General features: G+C 40.9%; 1 protein-coding gene across 2 annotated transcripts in view; it reads right to left on the minus strand.

Annotated features, from left to right (window-relative positions):
* Positions 1–10,869, minus strand: part of ZNF800 (zinc finger protein 800) — a 26,190-nt gene extending 15,321 nt beyond the window's left edge. The window contains exons 1-3 of one of the 2 annotated variants that reach the window (XM_006859345.1): positions 10,277–10,869; positions 9,815–9,933; positions 4,041–4,136 (exon numbers count right to left, since the gene is read on the minus strand). In XM_006859345.1, coding sequence (XP_006859407.1) covers positions 4,041–4,136; positions 9,815–9,875 — 157 coding nt within the window. In that variant the 5' untranslated portion in view covers positions 9,876–9,933; positions 10,277–10,869. Of the gene's footprint in view, positions 1–4,040; positions 4,137–9,814; positions 9,934–10,276 lie in introns of those variants that run through there. The other variant, XM_006859344.1, reaches the window with a different exon arrangement.
* Between the last annotated feature and the right edge of the window lie 8,762 nt (positions 10,870–19,631).

The following is a 19,631-nucleotide window of genomic DNA, read 5'->3' on the forward strand; positions in this document are numbered from 1 at the left end:
CAACTACTAAAAAGTTAAATGACCAAACCTAAACTTATTAAGGGAATGACAAAAGCAAGTATCACCATTTTTCACACTAAAAACCATAGTCACCTTTGTCACTATCATACTGCAAAAGAAAACATAATTCATGCCTCACTAGCATCCAAAAAGTTCCTTGCACACAGCAGTCTACTGTTTTCTAAAGGCAGAATCTTCTCATTTTACAATATCATTTATGAGCTCTTTTTTATACTATCACATATTTCCATGAATTTAAACGATGTCAACTTCAGAGGATCATATTAAATGATTAATTATCCTTCTAAAAACTGAATACCATTTTTATTTCTAAGGGCATTCTACAGATTCTTTGCCTCTACCAGAAAACTAAGAGACTAAAACAAATATTAATTAAGCTCAACATAGTACATTTTAATAACTATGTAATGGTAATACTTCTCTTTTATTTCCTAAATTGTTCTATGAATTTAAGGAAGGGCCAAGAAGGAAGGAAGAACAAGAAAAGATAAATTCAAGTAAGAAAACTTGAAGACACTGAGTCACTGATGTGATCCCAGAAAGACAAGCATAGCCAAGGCTCTAGCAAAGGGTAGGGCCCAGTCAAGGACATACAGGACGCTAGGGATTCAGAGCAAACAGTAGCTCTCTAGTCAGCTAAAGCAGAGAACCTGCAGGTCAGGCAAAGCAGGCAGCCTTCTAATAGATTGAGGCATCTACCTACGACTGATACCAAATGACAAGTGAACCAAATGATAAGTGAATCTACTGTTGATAAAGCAAAGGTGCATACCATTGTTTGGAGTCTACCATAAATTGTATTGGGAAAAAAAATGAGGGATAAATGCTTGTCTATGAACAGAAGGTCTCTGAGAGGAAACCACACCACGCATGTGTGGCAGGACTGCCAGGGTAGAGGGGAATTAGAGGACACAATAGTAAAGAAACTTTAGCTTTTCTTTTTCTTTCCTCTTTTTTTTTTAACCATAGGCTTGAGTTAATATTTATTTCAATGACAAAAATCTGCTCAAATTAGTTTCGAAGTCAAGTAGTCAGAAAATCAGAGGTCAAGAAGTATTTGTCACTTAAAGCCAGAAAAACAATCCCAAGTAAAAGCTGAAGTGGGAGGCAAAGCGAATGAGTCAAAACTGGTCAATCCATCAGTACCGCACAAATCGGGAGTTGGCAGACCTTAGATAAGTCAACTCCTTTGTCAGACAGAAGCCTTTTATGTACTTCCAGATCAGGCAGGAATTAACACCAGGTCATCAACAGCCCATGGTAAGTAAAAGACGGTGAGTCACTTAAATAGAGATGATACAGTAGCTCAAGTTAACTACCTGGGCTTCAAGATGAAGGTAGCTATCTTAACATGTTTACTGCCCAACCTAATTCTCTGTAGGTTAACATGAGTGAAAGCACGGACTTTAGAGGTCTAGCTTCAAATATTTGTAAACGATTTATAGCACCACCAGCACAGTTCTTCAGATGCAATATGTGTGACCCAGTTGTAACAGGAAGAGCCAGGAAAGATATGAGTCATTGAGGGTGCGCTTGGAAGTAGAATGGGACAGGAAGGAACTACAGTCCCAGAGTTAGAAGGGCTCTTAGTCCTTAGGTCATCTGGCCTAAACTCCTATTTCATCTTCCCTGGGGTTTCAGTTAGTGGCAGCTTGAATATAACTCTGTGCTAAAGGGTCTTAGTAGACTACGGATTCTCCAGATATGCAAGAGTTTAGTCTCAAAACAATTAAAATTTCTTGGTTATAAAACACTAATGAAATAAATTCTTTTTTTAACCCAAAATTGTACCACTCAGTCTATTTTTATATCAACTCAATTTAAACTACTCAGTACTAAAAACCACCACCACAACAAACAGCTGCTAGAGTCAATTCCAACTCATGGCGACCCTACATGTATCAGAGAGTAGAGCTGCTCTCCCCAGATTTTCCACAGGCTGATTTTTCAGAAGCAGATCACCATGCCTTTCTTCCAAGATGTCTCTGGATGGACTCAAACCTCCAGTCTTTCATTTAGCAAAGCAAATGGGATTAACCATTTTCAAACCCAGCAACTCCATTGCATACTTAAAGAATTAAAATTAGAGCTTTTTCAGAATTTGCCTAATAAAAAATAACTCAAGATAAATTTGCTGAGGATATTTTTTAAATAACCATATTTCTAAAGATAAACATATATGGCTTTGGAATTAAACATTTCACTCCCATTCCACAGTCTCTCTTCTTAAACTTATATAGCAAAGAAATGGCAAACAGAGAACACAGGTAGGACCTCAGCGCAGAAAGAAAACAATGAACTCAATTTTTAAACAGTTACCATCCAAGATTAAAAAACACACATTATTTTGGGGGCAGGATCCTGATGTAAAGGTGTTTTTTATAAGACATTTTATAAATTAGCAAATTCCAACCTTCTTGATCAAATGACATTCTATAATAAACTGAAGCAGTGTAAAGTAACCTTACAAATTTCAAGTTAAACGATTTCAAAAAGAAACCTGCAGTAAGGTATATTAATAGATGTAAAAAGCTATTAACTGTGTTTCCAAAAGGAACTTGTGTCTATTCTAAAAGTGGCTAAAACAAACTCTTACTACAGCAGTCTTCTGATCTGCTAGAAATGTAATATATTTAAATATTATCCATAGGAAGTCAAATTTTCCTTCAACTGTATTTACCGAAAAAGAATTTGCCCTATTGTTATTTGTGGCACTGTGGGTTAATGCGTCAGACTGCAAAGCCATCTGAACTTCCAGGTCAGCGGTTCAAGCTCACCAGCTGCTCCTCGGAAACCCTATACAGGATCCCTATGGGTCAAAATCGACTCAGTGGCACTTAACAACAACAACAAGGGCAATTACAAGAAGTAAAAAACAAACAACAACAGAAAACATACTAAGCACAGTTACACTACAATCCAGCACAGACACACAACATATGCTCAATAATGTCCGAATTAAACATGCAGAAAAGTAATGCCATGAGGAGTGAACATAAAGTTTAAGAACTGCATATTGAGAGTTAGAGGAGAAAAAAGCTTTCTAATTTAGATTAAGGGACATCTGATTTCTCAGAATCCTAAAATAAAGCAAATACGCATGTATGCCATTCTCCTTTACAACACCTCCAAATGCTCTGTGATCAATATAAAATGAGTGATTACACATCAATTACCTTTGCCCTTGAACTTCAAGGAATTTTCATTAAGATAGGTAGTTTTAAAATGTTAGATGTCTACCAGTCATGTCTGTCTGATTGTTCACATTTGACTAAATAGTTTACAACACATCAGAGGAGTCAAGTCTACAAGAGGCAGATGAGTGAACCATTAAGAATTACAGCAACTTAAGATCTTTCTTGTGACCAAGGAGTTCTCCATCATTTATATGTAGTGAGCAACACCTATTTCAAAGCACTGGATTTTGACTGCACAAATACACTTATCATAGCCAATGCTTAGAAGAATATAACAGAAAGAAAAGCTGAACACACAGATCTGACGATGTCAAGGCAGAAATACACTTTCCTGTCTTGTGTAAAGATAATGATACTCCAGAAACTCGAGGGTTGGCAGAAGAAAGTGAGTCACATAAAGAAATGATAAGCTAATTAATCTAGAACAAGTGCCATCTCAGTCACTCTGAGTAAATAATCTACCGAGCCAGAGTTTATACACACCCAATATAATTTACTGTCTTTTAAGAATTAAAAAAAAAAAAAAGCCAAAGCAAAGGATCTCTTATAAGAGGCACTTTACCACCAAACATACCACATTATGTATTTATTTAAACTATACTAAATACATTCATTTTTAAATCAACACATACATATTCAAAACATAGAGAATTCTAGACCAAGCCATTATTTATGCATCCACTTTTAAAAATATGGCAATTGAAAGTATTCTATAAAGAAAACCAATGTATACATTTTACTGGTTTTGAAAAAGTGTTTCTAAGGACTTCTAGGTAGTTTTTTAAACTACTGTGTGAAAAATATATCCTAAAACATTCATACCTGATCGAAAGCACTCAATTATTTGCTGAATGCCAGATTTGGATGTCTGTAGTGGTTGCTGTAACAAAGGAGGATCTCCAGGTTCCAGGATATAAACTACATGGAAGACAAACACCCACCCCAACCCCACAAAAACAGGGTTATTTAAATCATTTATTAAGGAAGTACAACAAAAGTTTGCTAACAATTGCATTAATACTTATTACACACACACACACACACACACATATATATAAATATGCACAGTCATCTTTGCAATGCAAAATGAAACAATGGGAGAAAATAAAACAATTAAAATGATTCACAATTCAGGGCTAATTTAAGGCGACTTAACACTAGCTATGAGGTTCAAATGGAAAAGCCTTACTGATTTAGTAATATTTAATACATATTCCTCCTGTTTGCTTCTTAATTCCCCTTGAAAACAAACCATGCTAGTTACTAAAATCTGAGGGCTGTGGTGGCCTCACTACAACTCATAAACCGTCCCGAAACTCTCGACAATCCGGTGCAGCACTCTAATAAATTATGAAGAAAACTCAACAACCAGCCACTGAGGAAACAACTGGATGTGTGCACAATGATGGGTGTGGGTGTAACAGAATGTTCACTGCAACACTGCAGATAACTGAGAAACATTTCAAACGATTTAAGTCACTCAACAGGGGGCCAGACTAATCATCAAGCAGCAGAAAGAGGTTACAGAATTTCCTAATACCATTTAAATACATATTTAGACAGATGCAGAAAAATTGGTTTATTTGCATATGTGTGTGCATGTATGTATATTGTTGTTAAATGCCATCAAGTTGGTTCTGACTCATAGCAACACTATAGGGTTTGAACTGCTTACCTTGAGGTTAGCAGTCCAGTGCTTATCCTTTCTGGAAGAATACCAGAAAAACTTAGTACAGGAGTCCTATCATGTGGATTTACAGAGGTGGCTTTCATATTCTGGCTCACACTTCTATACTGTTTGCATTTTTAGAAAAACAAACAGTTTTATAAAAAGTCCAAATAAAATTTCCATCACAACAGCAAAACTTTTCACGTATAAAAGTCTGTATCATCCCTTTTTAAAACCCTCAGATTAGTAGTACAAATATTTGGTAAGTTAGACTATAGTAATTTAAAACAAGGAGTCCTTGTTGTAGGTGTGGTGCTATAGGATAAGCATTAGACTGTTAACCACAAGGTTAACAGTTCAAACCCACCAGCCACTCCTCAGAAACCCTATACAAGGTCGCCATGAGCCGGAATAGACTCGATGGCACTTAACAACAAATAACAACAGCATAAAAGAAGGTAACAAAAAGAAAACTGAGTTTTTCCATTAGTTATCAAAAAAAAGGAAGGTTGTGGGGAGATAACCGGATCATTTTAATGACCTCTTTGGTACATCTACTACAGTACTGCTCATCACAGTCCAAGACCTTGTTTGTTTGAGGAGATAAAGCAGCCTTAGGTTCTCCTTTATGCCTCAAGTCTTGTGCTTACTTATCCACATATGAGATGAACTATATCTCAGGGTCAATTCATTTTATTAAGCCATTTTTTCCCAATTTTAAGAGATACTTAAGGAATATTTTAAATGAATTAAGAGCATATACAAGTCATTCTGAGAACATCTGTTTTGGGCACTACATTGCATTAATGAAGACCAGACTGGAGCGGGACAGTCTGCATTGATGTTTCTTCTGCCATTAAGCAGATACAACTAGAAAACAGTACTCTCGGACCTCTCTTTTCTCATCTCATCCTAAAAGCACCTAGATCACAGGGGGAAGTGAAGACTACAAGAGCTAATGCAGGTAAACTGCTTAAAACAATACCTGGGACATAGTAAGTGCTCAATAAACATTCTACAATCATCATTATCAATACAAATATGCACAAATCAGATACTAAAAACTGAAAAATGCTTTTCAAAATTTGAAAGTCGTAGAATTCATCTTCAAAACAAGCAAAAGCAGAAGCATGTAAATAGACTGATGATACCATTTGTTAGCTGGATCTCTTTTAGTGTTTGTGTATTACAGCAACTGACAATTGTTTGTTTCCTTAAAAAAAATAATAAAACGCTACAAAAGAGAACAGAATCTACATGACTGTAAGAACTGAAAAGTTTAAGTTCTGACTCTACAAAAGGTAAGAATTCTAGAAGACTCCAGAAATGAGAAGGATGTGAGACAAAAAGAGAGACTCTCTTTAAATGCTTTTTATTATTTAAGTAACATGCTTCAGAAAACCTTCCATAATACACCAACTTCCATTTCCACCTGACAACACCTCATGTATGATCCACAGCAAACTCTTCTTACCCATCCCCCTCCAAACAATGCTGCCACCAGAACACAGGTGTATCCTGAGATGTCATCCAACTAACCCAAGGTGAGCATCACTGTGCCCACATGTAGCTCCTGCTTTGAGAAATATTTTTCATTTGAAAACATGTTCTCAGCTAGTAAACCTAATCTATTTCTAATTTTTTTTAAGTTCTCTTATGTATTCTAACATCCCTTATATATTCTATCAGACCCATCCAAGTTACATGATCCTTTCAGAAAGAGGGCACCTTCCTTCAATCAAAAACCACCCAAATCATCAGAAGGTAACATCTTTCCTTCCATTCTCCCCAAAACACACTTTCCAGAATAAAATACCTACTTTTCTCAGTCTCTCTTACCTTCAAGCAAGTCCTTAATTTTTATTTTTTTTTAATGATGTCTGGGATTTGCTTCAAAATAATAGAGGTGGGGGAGAAGTTGGAGGGTAGAAGGAAATTGTGGGAGGGGTTAATTTAAATGAAAAGAGATTATTCACATATTACCAAATGATAAAGCTGTGTGATGGTTACATCAGGTCTCTACTTTTACATGTCTAAAAATTCCTATCATAAACAACATTCTGAAACCGTAAGAAGACACTTTGTCTGCTAAGTTGGTCAGAACCAACTCAACAGCATGGTGGTGGTGGTTATGCTGTGGAGTCAATCCCAACTCAAAGCGACCCTATATAGCGTTTCCAAGGCTGTCAATCTTTACGGGAGCAGAAAGGCTCATTTTTCTCCCACAGAGCACCTGGTGGACTCAAACTTGCGGTTAGCAGTTTGAGTCCACCAGGGGTAACCCACTACAATACCAGGGCTCCTGGGTTATATATACTGATACAAGCTTATATCTGTGGAAGAAACATAGGCTTTCTGCTCCCACAAAGATTTGTTGTTGTTGTTAAGTGCCATTGAGTTGATTCCGACCCACAGCGACCCTGAACAGGGTTTCCGAGGCTGTAAATCTTTGCGGGAGCAGAAAGCCTCATCTTTCTCCCGTGGAGCAGCTGGTAGTTTCGAACTGCTGACCTTGCGGTTCGCCTGATTCGTAACCACTACACTACCAGAGCTCCTTTTAAAGCCCCCTAAATGCCGATGAGGCTTTCTACTCCCGTAAGGATTTACACCCTCAGAAATCCTGTACAGGATCGCTATGGGTCGGAACCGACTCGACGGCACTTAACAACAACAACAACGAATGCCATACAAGGTCACTCTGAGTTGACCCCAACTCAACAGCACTTAACAACAACAGGCTTGTAACACCACCCTTAACTATACCCTCCTCAGGAATGTATCATTCTCAACCAAAGCACTGACCACTATCCAGAATTCAAATGAGGACCACTGCTCATCAGTTGTTAAAAGAATTCCTCAAATATCATTTTTTCTCCCCTCCATCTGAAGGCATCTTTTAAAGCCCATCACATCATAACATATTCCCTTAACCCCTGAATACATCCTCCCACTCAACACAGGCCTTCTGAAAGAGTGAGAATTCTAAAAATTCAAACAAACTTCTAGCTTCCCAAAGAATTAGGACAAGACTAAATCCTTAGAAAGTGTTTAATTCTAGCTAAGAAAGCAAGTAAGTACTTTTGACCTGATAATCGGGGGGGGGGGGGGGGGGAACCCTGATAGAAAAAGAAAGATGAAAATTGTAAATCAATACAACTCATCAGAGTTCTGTGGCTAGAGGAACAAAAGGCAACAAAAAATGTTCCAGTATAAATTAAAAAGTTCTGGAACACTGAAAACCCTCTTTAAAAAGGCATTAAAGTACACAGAAAACTATAATCACAAATTGTCTTGTTTGTTTGTTTCTTTCTTTATGCAGATGCCATTCCTTCCATAAAATTCACAAGGAAGAAAAGGCTCTCTCTGTCTTGTTCACCATTTAAAGCGCCACTGCCCTGGATAGTGTCTGTCCAGCACCAATATGTGCTCAATCATAATTTACTTTAAAAAGAAGAAGAAGAAGAAGATTGAGCAAATCAGCTCCTTCCTAGGAAAAAGATGATTTCATAAGCTAATTCAACTCACAGAAATGGCTTGAAGTGTTTTCAAGAAAAAGAAACTGTATGAAAAACTCAGTGGAACACAAGTATAAAAGGCACCCACGTTTTTGTACTTCCAACTAGTAAACTTCTCTTCAAAACTTGCTGAGCACAAATAATATCTCTTTCCTTCAATTACGCAAAATGGGTAGTGTGAAAGAGTTCCCCAAGTTCGACAGGAGCAGGGAACAGTTGGAAAAAAAAAAAAAAAAACTAGATTCCATCCTTGGAGGTCCTGCTTTATGAGTTGAGACAAGCTATCACAAAGTGTGGCAGGACAACATCATAATACCAGTTTATTCTCATGTATACCCAAGTCCTCTAGAAATGGGAGTTCTTCCTCTTTACTGCTACTACTTGTTCCTATCTATCACAAATAGCTTTAAATGAACTCTCCTGATAAATGTAGTATATGTATCAATGAAGTTAAAACAGTCCTACCAAAAAGAAGCAAAAGCAGAAAAAAGTCCTAATAAGTTTCAGATCAACATTAAAACCTTTGAACTAGAAGAGCCTTTTATTTTAGTGACAGAATGTATTCAAAATGTCTCATTTAAGCTGTACCTCTAAATGTCTGTGACAAACCACATCAAAATGCTAGTAAATGGTCAAAATTTCTAGATCACATTTCTCAAGGGAAAGTTTGCTAAGACTCTTAGGAGCAATTTTTTCATTTCATGTGTGTATATATACATACACACATTCATATATATATATATATACACACACACATACACATTTGTATATGTATACATATGTACATACATACACACACACATACACGTAAAGGTCCTACTGAACAAAACACCCTTAAAAACACTAGATTTTCCACCTCCATACAAGACTTTTTATTCTGCAATACATGTTCTGGCCTAGATAATTTTTCAAAAGGTTGCACTTCCCCAAAACTGATCCTCCCCTCAACAAGTGGCATTAAAAATCTTTAAAAAAAACAAGCTACACTCATTTTGAAGCATCCAGAGAGAAGTTTCTGATTGAAAAAAAAAAGCATGAGAAACTTTTCGTCTTTTTAAGTTTCAATGAAGCCCTTTTCCCGAAGATAAATGCCAGGCTTCTCTGCTACTTATTTCTCCCTTTCTTTTAAGTGCGGACCACTCCCAGAGCTTGGGGGTACTACCCTCCTAGCTGCAGGCTGCCCTGAAAGAAAAGGGGAAAGGACTGAGTGACTGATGTCGTGGAAAAGATGGAAGGTGACACCTGGCAGTCCCCCCCACCGCCACCCCCCAGGGACCAAGCAGAAGAGCGCTCCCGTTTGCACCGGCTTTTAGCTTCATTACTGATTTTCGGTTGGGGCCCAGATTCCCGCCTGTGGGCGAAGGGTGGCTTCTCCGGCCCTAGACAGCAGCGCGGCCTGGGGCGGGGTGTACCTGGTTCGCAGCATCCGTGGTGATGGTGGTCAGTCTGACAGTATTTGTCCCTTAAAGGCATTTTCAGTGGGCGCGACCTACTTTCCTTTCACTGTAAGAAGCTCTTCATTGCGGCTCGACTGTGGAAAAAAGCACAAGCCCGTCACTGGCCCCGAACTTCCCGGAGGACTGGCTAAACACGGCGCACCCGCACCTCCCTCTCCGCCCCGGACGCCGGCCGCCCGCAGCCCTCACGCCCCGCACAGGTCCGCCCCGACCCGGAAACGCGGGCTCCGGCGCGCACGGCGCGGGCCTGGCGGGCGGCGGCGGCAGTAGCGGTGGCGGCCTGGCAGTCCCGGGCGCGCCGAGGGCCGGCTGAAGGGAGCTCCCGCCGGGCCGGGCCCGCGCTGCCCTCCCGCCGCGCACGTGCGTCGGGGTCTCCCGGCCCGAGTCCCTTCCCCGCGCCCAGTGCGCCCAACTTACTCAACTCCAAAGGTGGGCGGCGGGCGGAAGGCAGGCCGGCCGGGGCCGCGGCAACGGGCCCCACCTGGCGCAGCCTCAGCGGACCACGCGAGGGGACGGGCGCTCGGGCCCGACGCGATCCCAAAGAGTCCCCGACGGCCCGGACGCGGAAGCGCCTTGGCCCGAGCGGCGGCGGCGGCCCACGGGGTCGTCCGCGCTGGGAGCGGACAGCCGGGCGGCGCGCGGGCGCAGGCAGTTGACAGGAGGAACCGCCACGCAGCAGCCGCGGTCGCCACCACCGGGGCCGGAACCGGAGCGGGCAAGACCTGAGGCACCCCTCGCCGGGCAACGGCTGCGGCAGAGCGCGGCTCCCCCCGGCGCCGCTCCACCTGCAACGGTCCCTCAGGCTGGAGAGGGGCGGGGACGGACGGGGTCGCCCCCCTTGGGCCGCTGGTGGTAGCAGTTGTTGTTTCAGGAAACTTTATTAAGTCCGTCTCTCTCTTTCTGTCGCCCCCTCCCCAAAGAGCCCGAGCAGCCGCCTCGGCGCACGGAGGAAAGGAGAAGAAGCTGAGACCAAGACGCTCCGGCAGCGACAGGGAGCGACTGACTGACCCCGGACGGAGATGGGGCGAGGGCAGGAAGTGACAAGCTCGCAGAGAGGGTGGGGGGGAGTGTGGCCGGCACGCCCGGGAGCGCCGCGCGCATGCGCCTGGCCCGCATTTCCCCCCCTCACTCCCCCCCCCACACACACACACCAGGGAGGCGGCGCCGCGGCGGGCGGGGAACCGGGAGCCGGGGGTCTCGGGCTGGCCTCTGTGGAGCCCCGATTGGGGTGAGGGCTTCTGTGGCGTGCCGTCTTGGGGACTGACTGCTCGGTGCCCAAACTGTTGCTCTGGTGCTCTGGTGGTTTTGTCTGTGAGACTGCACCTCAGCGGAGAGGCGCCGTTGGGGAGTGGTGGGTTTGTCAGCCTTTAGCAGTGGTCATGCCCAAAAAGGAAGTCTGTGTGTTTGTCAATAGTGACTGGAGAAGGTTCTTCTGGGGAGGAAGGGGTCAGATGTGTGTTTATTCCAGCAGTGCTGTGGTTGAAAGCTGAAAGTGAACTTAAGTCACGTGGGCGGCGCGCACTTTCCCTCCTCTGGGTCCCGCTGGAAAATCCCCGCAGATCGCAGGCGGCTGTCTGTCAAACGCTACTGCGGGCCACAGCCCAAGCGCGGGTATCCACTGCTGGCCGGCACGCTGCATTGGGGAAACGCATCCTCCCTGTCTAGTCTATCTGCCCCTGAGACTGTCTGGAACTGCCAGCCTGCGGGCTCCTGGTGGCCCCCTTGAGTAGGTAGCAGGCTGTGTGTGTTTTGGAAGAGAGAAAAAGAATGCCTGGAATCCATTTTCAGAATTCAAAGTTTGTAGCAGGTGCAATCAATTGCTAAGTCTGTTATAAAAATGTTGAAGGGAGCGTTTGTATAGGCCTTGAGGAACTGGTGGCTTCTTGATTATGGAAGTAACAGGAAAGGAACAAAAAAGGACCAACTTTTTAAAAAAAGAATTCCATTCTATGCATACAACCAGTCACATAAGTTAAATGTATGATAGTATTTTTAACTTTCCATTGCTGAGAAGCTTCCCCCAGTATCTCACTAAGACATAATGAAATGGCACAATGTATAAACCAGTGTAAGAGAAATTATTGTTATACAACCAATAGAAATCACAGTTTTTGTGATAGTTCGCTGTATGATATATATGCTTACAAAAAATATAAGGTGATCCCTGAGTGAGGTTCAAGAGTGATTACACATGATACTTGTTTTCTTTATGCTTGTATACTTCCCAGTATTTCTAAATTAAACAAAATTTTGATATGCTGATAAGTATTACTTTTAAAAGCCATGAAGACTAATAATGTGAGCATGATGACAAAACAAAGAATAGATACAAAATTTTAACAGTTTTAATGCCACTTGAAAAAAAGAAAAAAATAGAGTAGAAAAAAAAAAAAAAAAGACTAAGGAAACATACCAAAATATTAACACTGGAGATCTTTGTGTGGTAAAACATGAGATGAAATATTTTCTTCATTTTAGGAGCTTCTTTTCAACTTGTACATAAGAGCATATTTATCACAGATAAAGATGAATATACAGTTTGAAATTTTCACACACCTGAAAAAGCTTTGCTGAAGGTATGTAAGAGTTATAAATGTTGGCTTACAAAGTTTGAGTAAAATTTCCCTAGAAATCTTTTGTGAGTAAATGCAGTATTATTTATATTCCAAAGTGGTCATTACTTGAGAGTTCTCAAAATTGCTTGCTAATAAAACGCTATAGACAATCTTTGAAAAATTAGAGACAAGATTAGACTGTGCATGTGGAAAAAAGCAAATCAGAAGCACTGATTTATTTTAAATGTTAAAACTGAAAAGAAACCATGGAAGTTAGTATTCTTCATAAATGAGGAAACTGAGACCAAGAGATTTCAATCAGTAACAGGACTGGATCCAGGTTCCAGATTACTCCCTACTATAATAATAGGCAAGTTAGAGGCTTCCCGGCAAGATGGTGGACTAGGCAGATGCACTGTATGGACCCTCTACTACAAAGACACGAGAGATCAAATAAAACAAACACAGATGAAAATTCTGGCACCCTGAACTTCGGAACAAAGGTTATTTTAGAGAGGTGGGTGGAGTGCTTGTTGGGAGAAGAGGCCGAGCAGGGACAGCAAAAAAGGAGACTGACTGGTGAATGACTGGCCGGACGCAGCTCAGCCATCTTGTGAATAACTTTACCGGTAGAGGGAGGCCTGGCAGATTTGCTTGGGTGACAGAAAAGGTGTGATTTCTATTTTTTCCCCACACTCTAGTGCTGACCAGAAGTGTGGCCAGCTCCAACACACATCCACCCCAGCACAGACCTTGCTCTCCAGGAGTTTGGAACACTATGGTTAGGAGCCATTGCAGTGTGAGGTGGGGGCTGGCTGTGCTGCTTTGGTGTGCCCTGTGGTGCCTGGATTCAGGTGGGCTCAGCAGTAGACCTACAAAACCCTCAGCACTACCAGATCAGCATTTAACCAATCATACTGCCCCCAGCTTCCCTGTCATCCTAGCAAACACTGAAACCAGATCCTAATTCCAGGTTGAGTGCCCTGAATATAGTTAACACCAAGACCAATAGGAACTCCATCAAGGGCCAGAAGCACTGTTGTCATTTCTTTTCTACAACCACCTTGTGAGCACTTTGAATTGCAGGAGCTGCCCCCCAGAGGCCTATCCCCTCTGGATCAAAAACTGTACTGTTTGTTTTTTACAAATGAAACAACTTCACAAGGCTCCTGAGACAACAGACAATTTTAGCTCATAGGAAGAAACAAAAGAGAATGGCTCTACACCTATGGAAGTAGTAGCTCAAAAGAGGGAACAAGTCCTTACAGCAAGAATCATTCCCACCCCCTCCACACACAGAGTAGACAGGGATGGGCAACTTGGACATTGGCCACCCAAAATGGGGGGTGGGGACTACAAAGGCAAGAAGTGACTGGCTTACAAGCTTTCAAGAGGGAACCTAGATCCAGAAGGCCTGGAGGAAGGTAGAATCTCCAGTGAGTAGTATTCAATCTGACTAGGCGGGGCTGATGCAATGAAATGCAGATGGGTCTCTTGTGATACAATAGTGAATAATGTTATTAGGACTGATTGTGAGGGTCAGAAATGTAAAGGTAGACGTTTTATAGCAAGGAGGGGAGTGATTAACTTTTCAGTCTAGGAGCAGAGGTCCGTAGGACCATCAAGGGAGAAGAACAGAGAGTGGGACCCTACCCAGAGAAGCAGTGATGCCTGAAATGGAGCCAGAGATGATGATGTGGAGCGATGGAACAGCTGGAGACTTTAGATCCAGAGAGGGAGAGCAACTGTGTGCTGAAGACCTAGGGGGTACGGGGGAAGGATTGCATGGAGGGGATTGTAACCATGGCAATGAGACGATATACGATAGAATGAATGTAAAACTAATGTTCTCCCATGTAAACTATCACATAATTCACAATAAAACGTTTAAGAAAAAAAAAAAAGAGAGAGAATGGCTCAAACAAATGAACCAGAAGATGTTTCTGAGAAAGAAAAGGTAATAGAACTATCTGGGGGGGAAAGCAAAAGACTGATAATTAGGTACCTTCAAAGGATCAATAAAATGATAGAGGAAAGCAAGGAGAACGTAATAAAAAAAAAATTAGGATAATTCAGGAAAACACTACAAGAACAAACAGACAAAATGGAAGCAAATTATGAAACAGTATAAAACCTGCAATTAGAAAAGCAGAAAATTAATACTTAGATCTCAGAAATGGACAATACATTAAAAGTGCAAAGGAACAGATGCAAAGCAGTAGAAACCCAAATTAGCCTGATGAGAAATCTCTCAATATTCTAGAACAATTAGGAAAAAGAATGAGAAAATGTGAAGAAAGGCTAAGAGTTATGTGGGACACCATGAAGAGGAACAACTTATGGATAATCAGAATTCCAGAACAGAAAGAGATAAGCACAGAGAAAACTGTTGAGTTGTTGGAAGAAAATTTCCCTAGAATCATGAAAAATAAGATAAGCATACAAGAAGCTGAACAAAACCCTAAACAAAATAGATCCCAAAAGAAAATCACCAAGACATAATCAGACTTTACAAAATCAAAGACAAGGAAAGATACTGAGAGCAGCTCGGGAAAAATGAAGAGTTACCTACAAAGAAGAACCAATAAAAATAAGTTCTGATTTCTTAGAAGAAACCATGCAAGCAAGAAAGCAATGGAATGGCAAATACAACAGGCTGAAAGGAAAAGATTGCCAACCAAAACTCACCCAGCAAAACTGTCCCTCAAATACAACAGTGAAATTGGGACATTTCCTAATAAACAGAAATTAAAGGAATCTGTAATGACCAACTTTGCAAAAAATGTTAAAGGGTGTTCTTTGGTCTGAGAACAAATGACAGCAGACAGTAACCTGAAATTGCCATTCATGACAACACCACCCAGAACTCAATCCAGATATAGAAGTACTTAAAGTAAAACAAGCCTACAAGACTGGAAATACGGAACCAAAGCTATCAATGTATAATGAAGAAACTACAAAGCAAACGGAAAAGTGTAGATATAGAATTTCCAACTGGCAAGGAAGTCAAATATATTTCCTGATAAAAACAGACTGTTTTAAGCAGGGAAATAAATTACAGGATAACCTCAAAGAAAAATAATACACCTATACATCAAATTTTTAGTAAGAGGAAAACCAGATTTAGTAAAAACACAACAGAAATGAAAAGAAAACCCTAAAACTAAATGAACTCAGCTTAGGAAATTATGTGGAACAAAGAATCCAGCAGTACCACAAAAAGCACACACAGAAAAATGATAATAATCAATTCATACCTATTGGTAATTGCACTGAATATAAATGGACTCAATGTACCAGTCAAGAGGCATAGAGAATAGAATGGATAAGAAAACAGGATCCTATAATATGCTGTCTGCAAGAGACACCAAAAAGATAAAGACTGTCTAAAATTTTAGCCCATAAATGGAAGAATGGTTAAACAAACTTTGGTACATACATACAATAGAGTTCTACAAAACGTTGAAGAATAGTAATGAATCAGGGAAACACCTGACAGCATGGTTGAGCCTAGAGGACATTATGTCGAGTAAAATTAGTCACAAAGGACAAACATTGTATGAGACTGATGCTGTAACAAGATTTTTTAAAAAGGTTTTCTTGGTAAGAGAAACAATCTATGATCGTAACGGGTGTGGGGGAGGAAAAATTATTTATGGGCTAGAGCATAGACACATGTTAACACAGGTGACAGGGCAGGCAATATACAAGAAGGAGGTTGGCAGAGAAAAGATGAAGTGGGTGACACAGAGGAATGCAATAGTTAAACAGAATAGAGATAAATGCTGTTAACTGTAGGTACATGGAAGGGAGTGCAACCATGTAGTGAATTAAAGTGTATGGTTTGATGAATATAAAACTGATCATCTGCTATGTAAGCTTTCACTCAATTCATAATAAAAAGCTAAATAATATGTAAGCTATGGACAACATCGCGGAGCATGAGTATTCTGAAACACATAATTGTGTTCATGAGGAACCTGTACATAGACCCAGAGGCAGTTGTTCAAACAGAACAAGGGGACACTGAATGGTTTTAAATCAGGAAAACCAGGGTGGTAGTCTTTCTTGTCTTTCACCATACTTATTCAATCTGTATGCTGAGCAAAAAACTGAGAAGCTGAATTGTTGAAGAAAAAAGTGGCATTAGAGGAAGACGCATTAACAACCTGTGATATGCAGATGATACAACCTTGCTTGTTGAAAGCAAAGAGGATTTAAAATACTGATGAAGATCAAAGACTACAGTATTCAGTATGGGTTGCACCTCAGTGTAAAGAAAACAAAAATCCTCACCACTGAACCAAGAAATAACATTTTGGTGAGTGGAGAAAAGATTGAAATTATCAAAGACTTCATTTTGCTTGGATCAACCATCAACACTCATGGAAGCAACAGTCAAGAAATCAAATGATGTATTGCATCGGGGAAATCTGCTGCCCAAGATCTTTTTAAAGTATTCAAGAGTAAAGATGTCAGCTTGAGGACTAAGGTGTGTCTGACCCAAACCATGGTATTTTTAATAGCCTCATATGCATGTAGAAGTTGGACAGTGAATAAGGAAGACCATAAAAGAATGGATGCATTTGGGTTATGGTGTTAGAGGAGGATATTAAAGTTACCATGGGCTGCCAGAAAAACAAACAAGTTTGTGTTGGCAGAAGTACAATCAGAACACTCCTTAGCAGCCAGGATGGCCTGACTTCGTCTCTCATACTTTGAACATATTATTAGGAAAGACTAAACCTGGAAAGGACATCACGCTTGGTAAAGTGGAGGGTCAGTGAAAAAGAGGAAGACTCCCAACAAGATGGATTGGCACAGTGGCAGCAACAATGAGCTCAAGCATGGCAGCAGTTGTGAGGATGGACACAAGACTGAGCAGTGTTTGGTTCTCTTGTACACAGGGTTGCTATGATATAGATAAACTCAGTTTTCTGAATTTGTTGGAAGTGAAGAGGACTTAAAGTCCTTTGATGAAGATCAAAGACTACAGCACTCAGTAGGGAGTGCACCTCAATGTAAAGGAAATAAAAATACTCACAACTGGGTCAATAACATCTTGATAAACAGAAAAACGATCGAAGTTGTCAAAGACGTCATTGTGCTTGGATCCACTATCAACACTCTTGGAAGCAGCAGTCAAAAAATCAAGCAACATATTGCGTTAGCCAAGTCTGTTGCAAAAGACAAGTTAAATGGCAAAGATACCAGTTTAGGGACTAAGGTCGCTGTTGTTGTGTGCCGTGGAGTCGGTTCTGACTCATAGCGATGACCCTGTACAGGGTTTCCGAGGCTATAAATCTTCACAGGAGCAGAAAGCCTCATCTTTCTCATGCAGGACAGTTGGTAGTTTCAAACTGCTGGCCCTAAGGTTTCCAGCCCTTAAGGACTAAGGTGAACCTGACCAAAGCCAAGGTATTTTCAGTCTCATATGCATTTGGAGTCCTAATGTGGTGCTGTTTGATAAGCACTAGACTGCTAACTGCAAAGTCGGCAGTTTACATCTACCAACTAGTCCTCAGAAACCTTATACAGGGTCGCTATGAGTCAGAACCAATTCAATTGCAGTTGAATTGTCCAACTGAAAGTTGGACAATGAATAAGGAAAACCAGGGGACGGCGGGCGGGGGGCGGGGGGAGATAGATACATTTGAATTATGGTGTTGGAGCAGAATATTGAAAGTACCATGGACTATCAAAATAACAAACAAATCTGTCTTGGAAGAAATACAACCATAATGCTCCTTAGAATTCAGGATGGTGAGGCTTCATCTCTCATACTTAGGACATGTTATTCAGAGGGACCTTCCCTGGAGAAGAATATCATGCTTGGTAAAGTGGAGGATCAACAAAAAAGAGGAAGACCCCCAACAAAATGGATTGTCACAGTGGCAGCAACAAGGGGCTCAAATGTAACAATAATTGTGAGATTGGTGCAAGACTGGGCAGGGTTTCATCCTCTTGTGCATAGGATCACTGAGTCAGACTGGACTCAAGAGCACCTAATAACAGCTGGAAGGAAGTAAGTTGTAAGTAGGTTGTTGCCCTGGACACAAGTTGCCTATTTGGAAGCTTCTGGCATACCTTGTACTAGCATTCACCATGCTATTCTATAGGTGCCAAAGAAAGTCTGTATGATTATTGCTGTTGTTAAGTGCCATCGAGTCGGTACCAAGTCATAGCGACTCTGTATAGAGTTTTGAACTGGTGGGTTTGAACTGCCAACCTTGTTGTTCACAGTCCAGAGCTGATTCTACAGCACCACATAATTTGTCACTTACTGAGCTCAGAAAATGTACCAAGTACTTTATACTCTTTCATCAACTTACAAAAATCCTGGGATAGATATTATCCCATTTTACAAATAGGGAAACAGCTTAGATTCTGAGGTAAGATTTAAAATTTAAATATCTGTCTGAGCCCAAAGCCTGTGCCTCAAGGTACATTCTAATGATTTCTAAAATGTTCTCTCCAGCTCAGACCTGTACCTTGAGCCTCTAAGCTATTTTTCTAACTGCCCATGAAACAGACCATCTGAATTTCTTCCAGGCATCTGAAAATTAACAGGGCCTAAGCTGAATTTATGTTCTCACCAAACCTGTTCTTCATTTTGCTAATTTCAATCATGTGTGTTGCTATCTATCTGATCTGTCAAATTTGTACCCTTGGAGTCATAGGAGAATAAGCAGAGGCACAGTGGTCAACGTTACCTGCACAAAGTTTCTCATCTCACTTATCCCCACCTTCAGCCTAGTGCCATGGACCATTTTAAAAGATCTAGGAAATATTGTTTCCTCCCTCCATATGCACAATCAGTTTTCTAATTTTAAATCTTATTTCTGAACAATTAGAATAACCACCAACCTCTCTCTCATTCCAGTATTTCACACTATCAACAGAATCAGAGTCAAAACAAATCTGGAATGTTAGCCCCAAATTAAAATCCCTCTTGACTGACAGTTGGCTCCATGAAAAAACAGTCAATTATTAGTAAACAGAACATGGGTTTGGAGTTAGGACTATCTGCGTGCTAGTCCTCTCTTAATACAGAAACAGCTACAATCATACGTTGACAGAGAACTTCCAGAGGTTCAAGCCGGATTCAGAAGAGGCATTGGAATGAAGGATATCATTGCTGATGTCCAGCGGATCTTGGCTGAAAGCAGAGAATATCAGAAAGATGTTTACCTGTGCTTTATTGACTATGCAAAGGT

The sequence above is a fragment of the Chrysochloris asiatica genome, unplaced genomic scaffold, assembly GCF_000296735.1.
Source record: "Chrysochloris asiatica unplaced genomic scaffold, ChrAsi1.0 scaffold00032, whole genome shotgun sequence".
Classification (NCBI taxonomy): Eukaryota; Metazoa; Chordata; class Mammalia; order Afrosoricida; family Chrysochloridae; genus Chrysochloris; species Chrysochloris asiatica.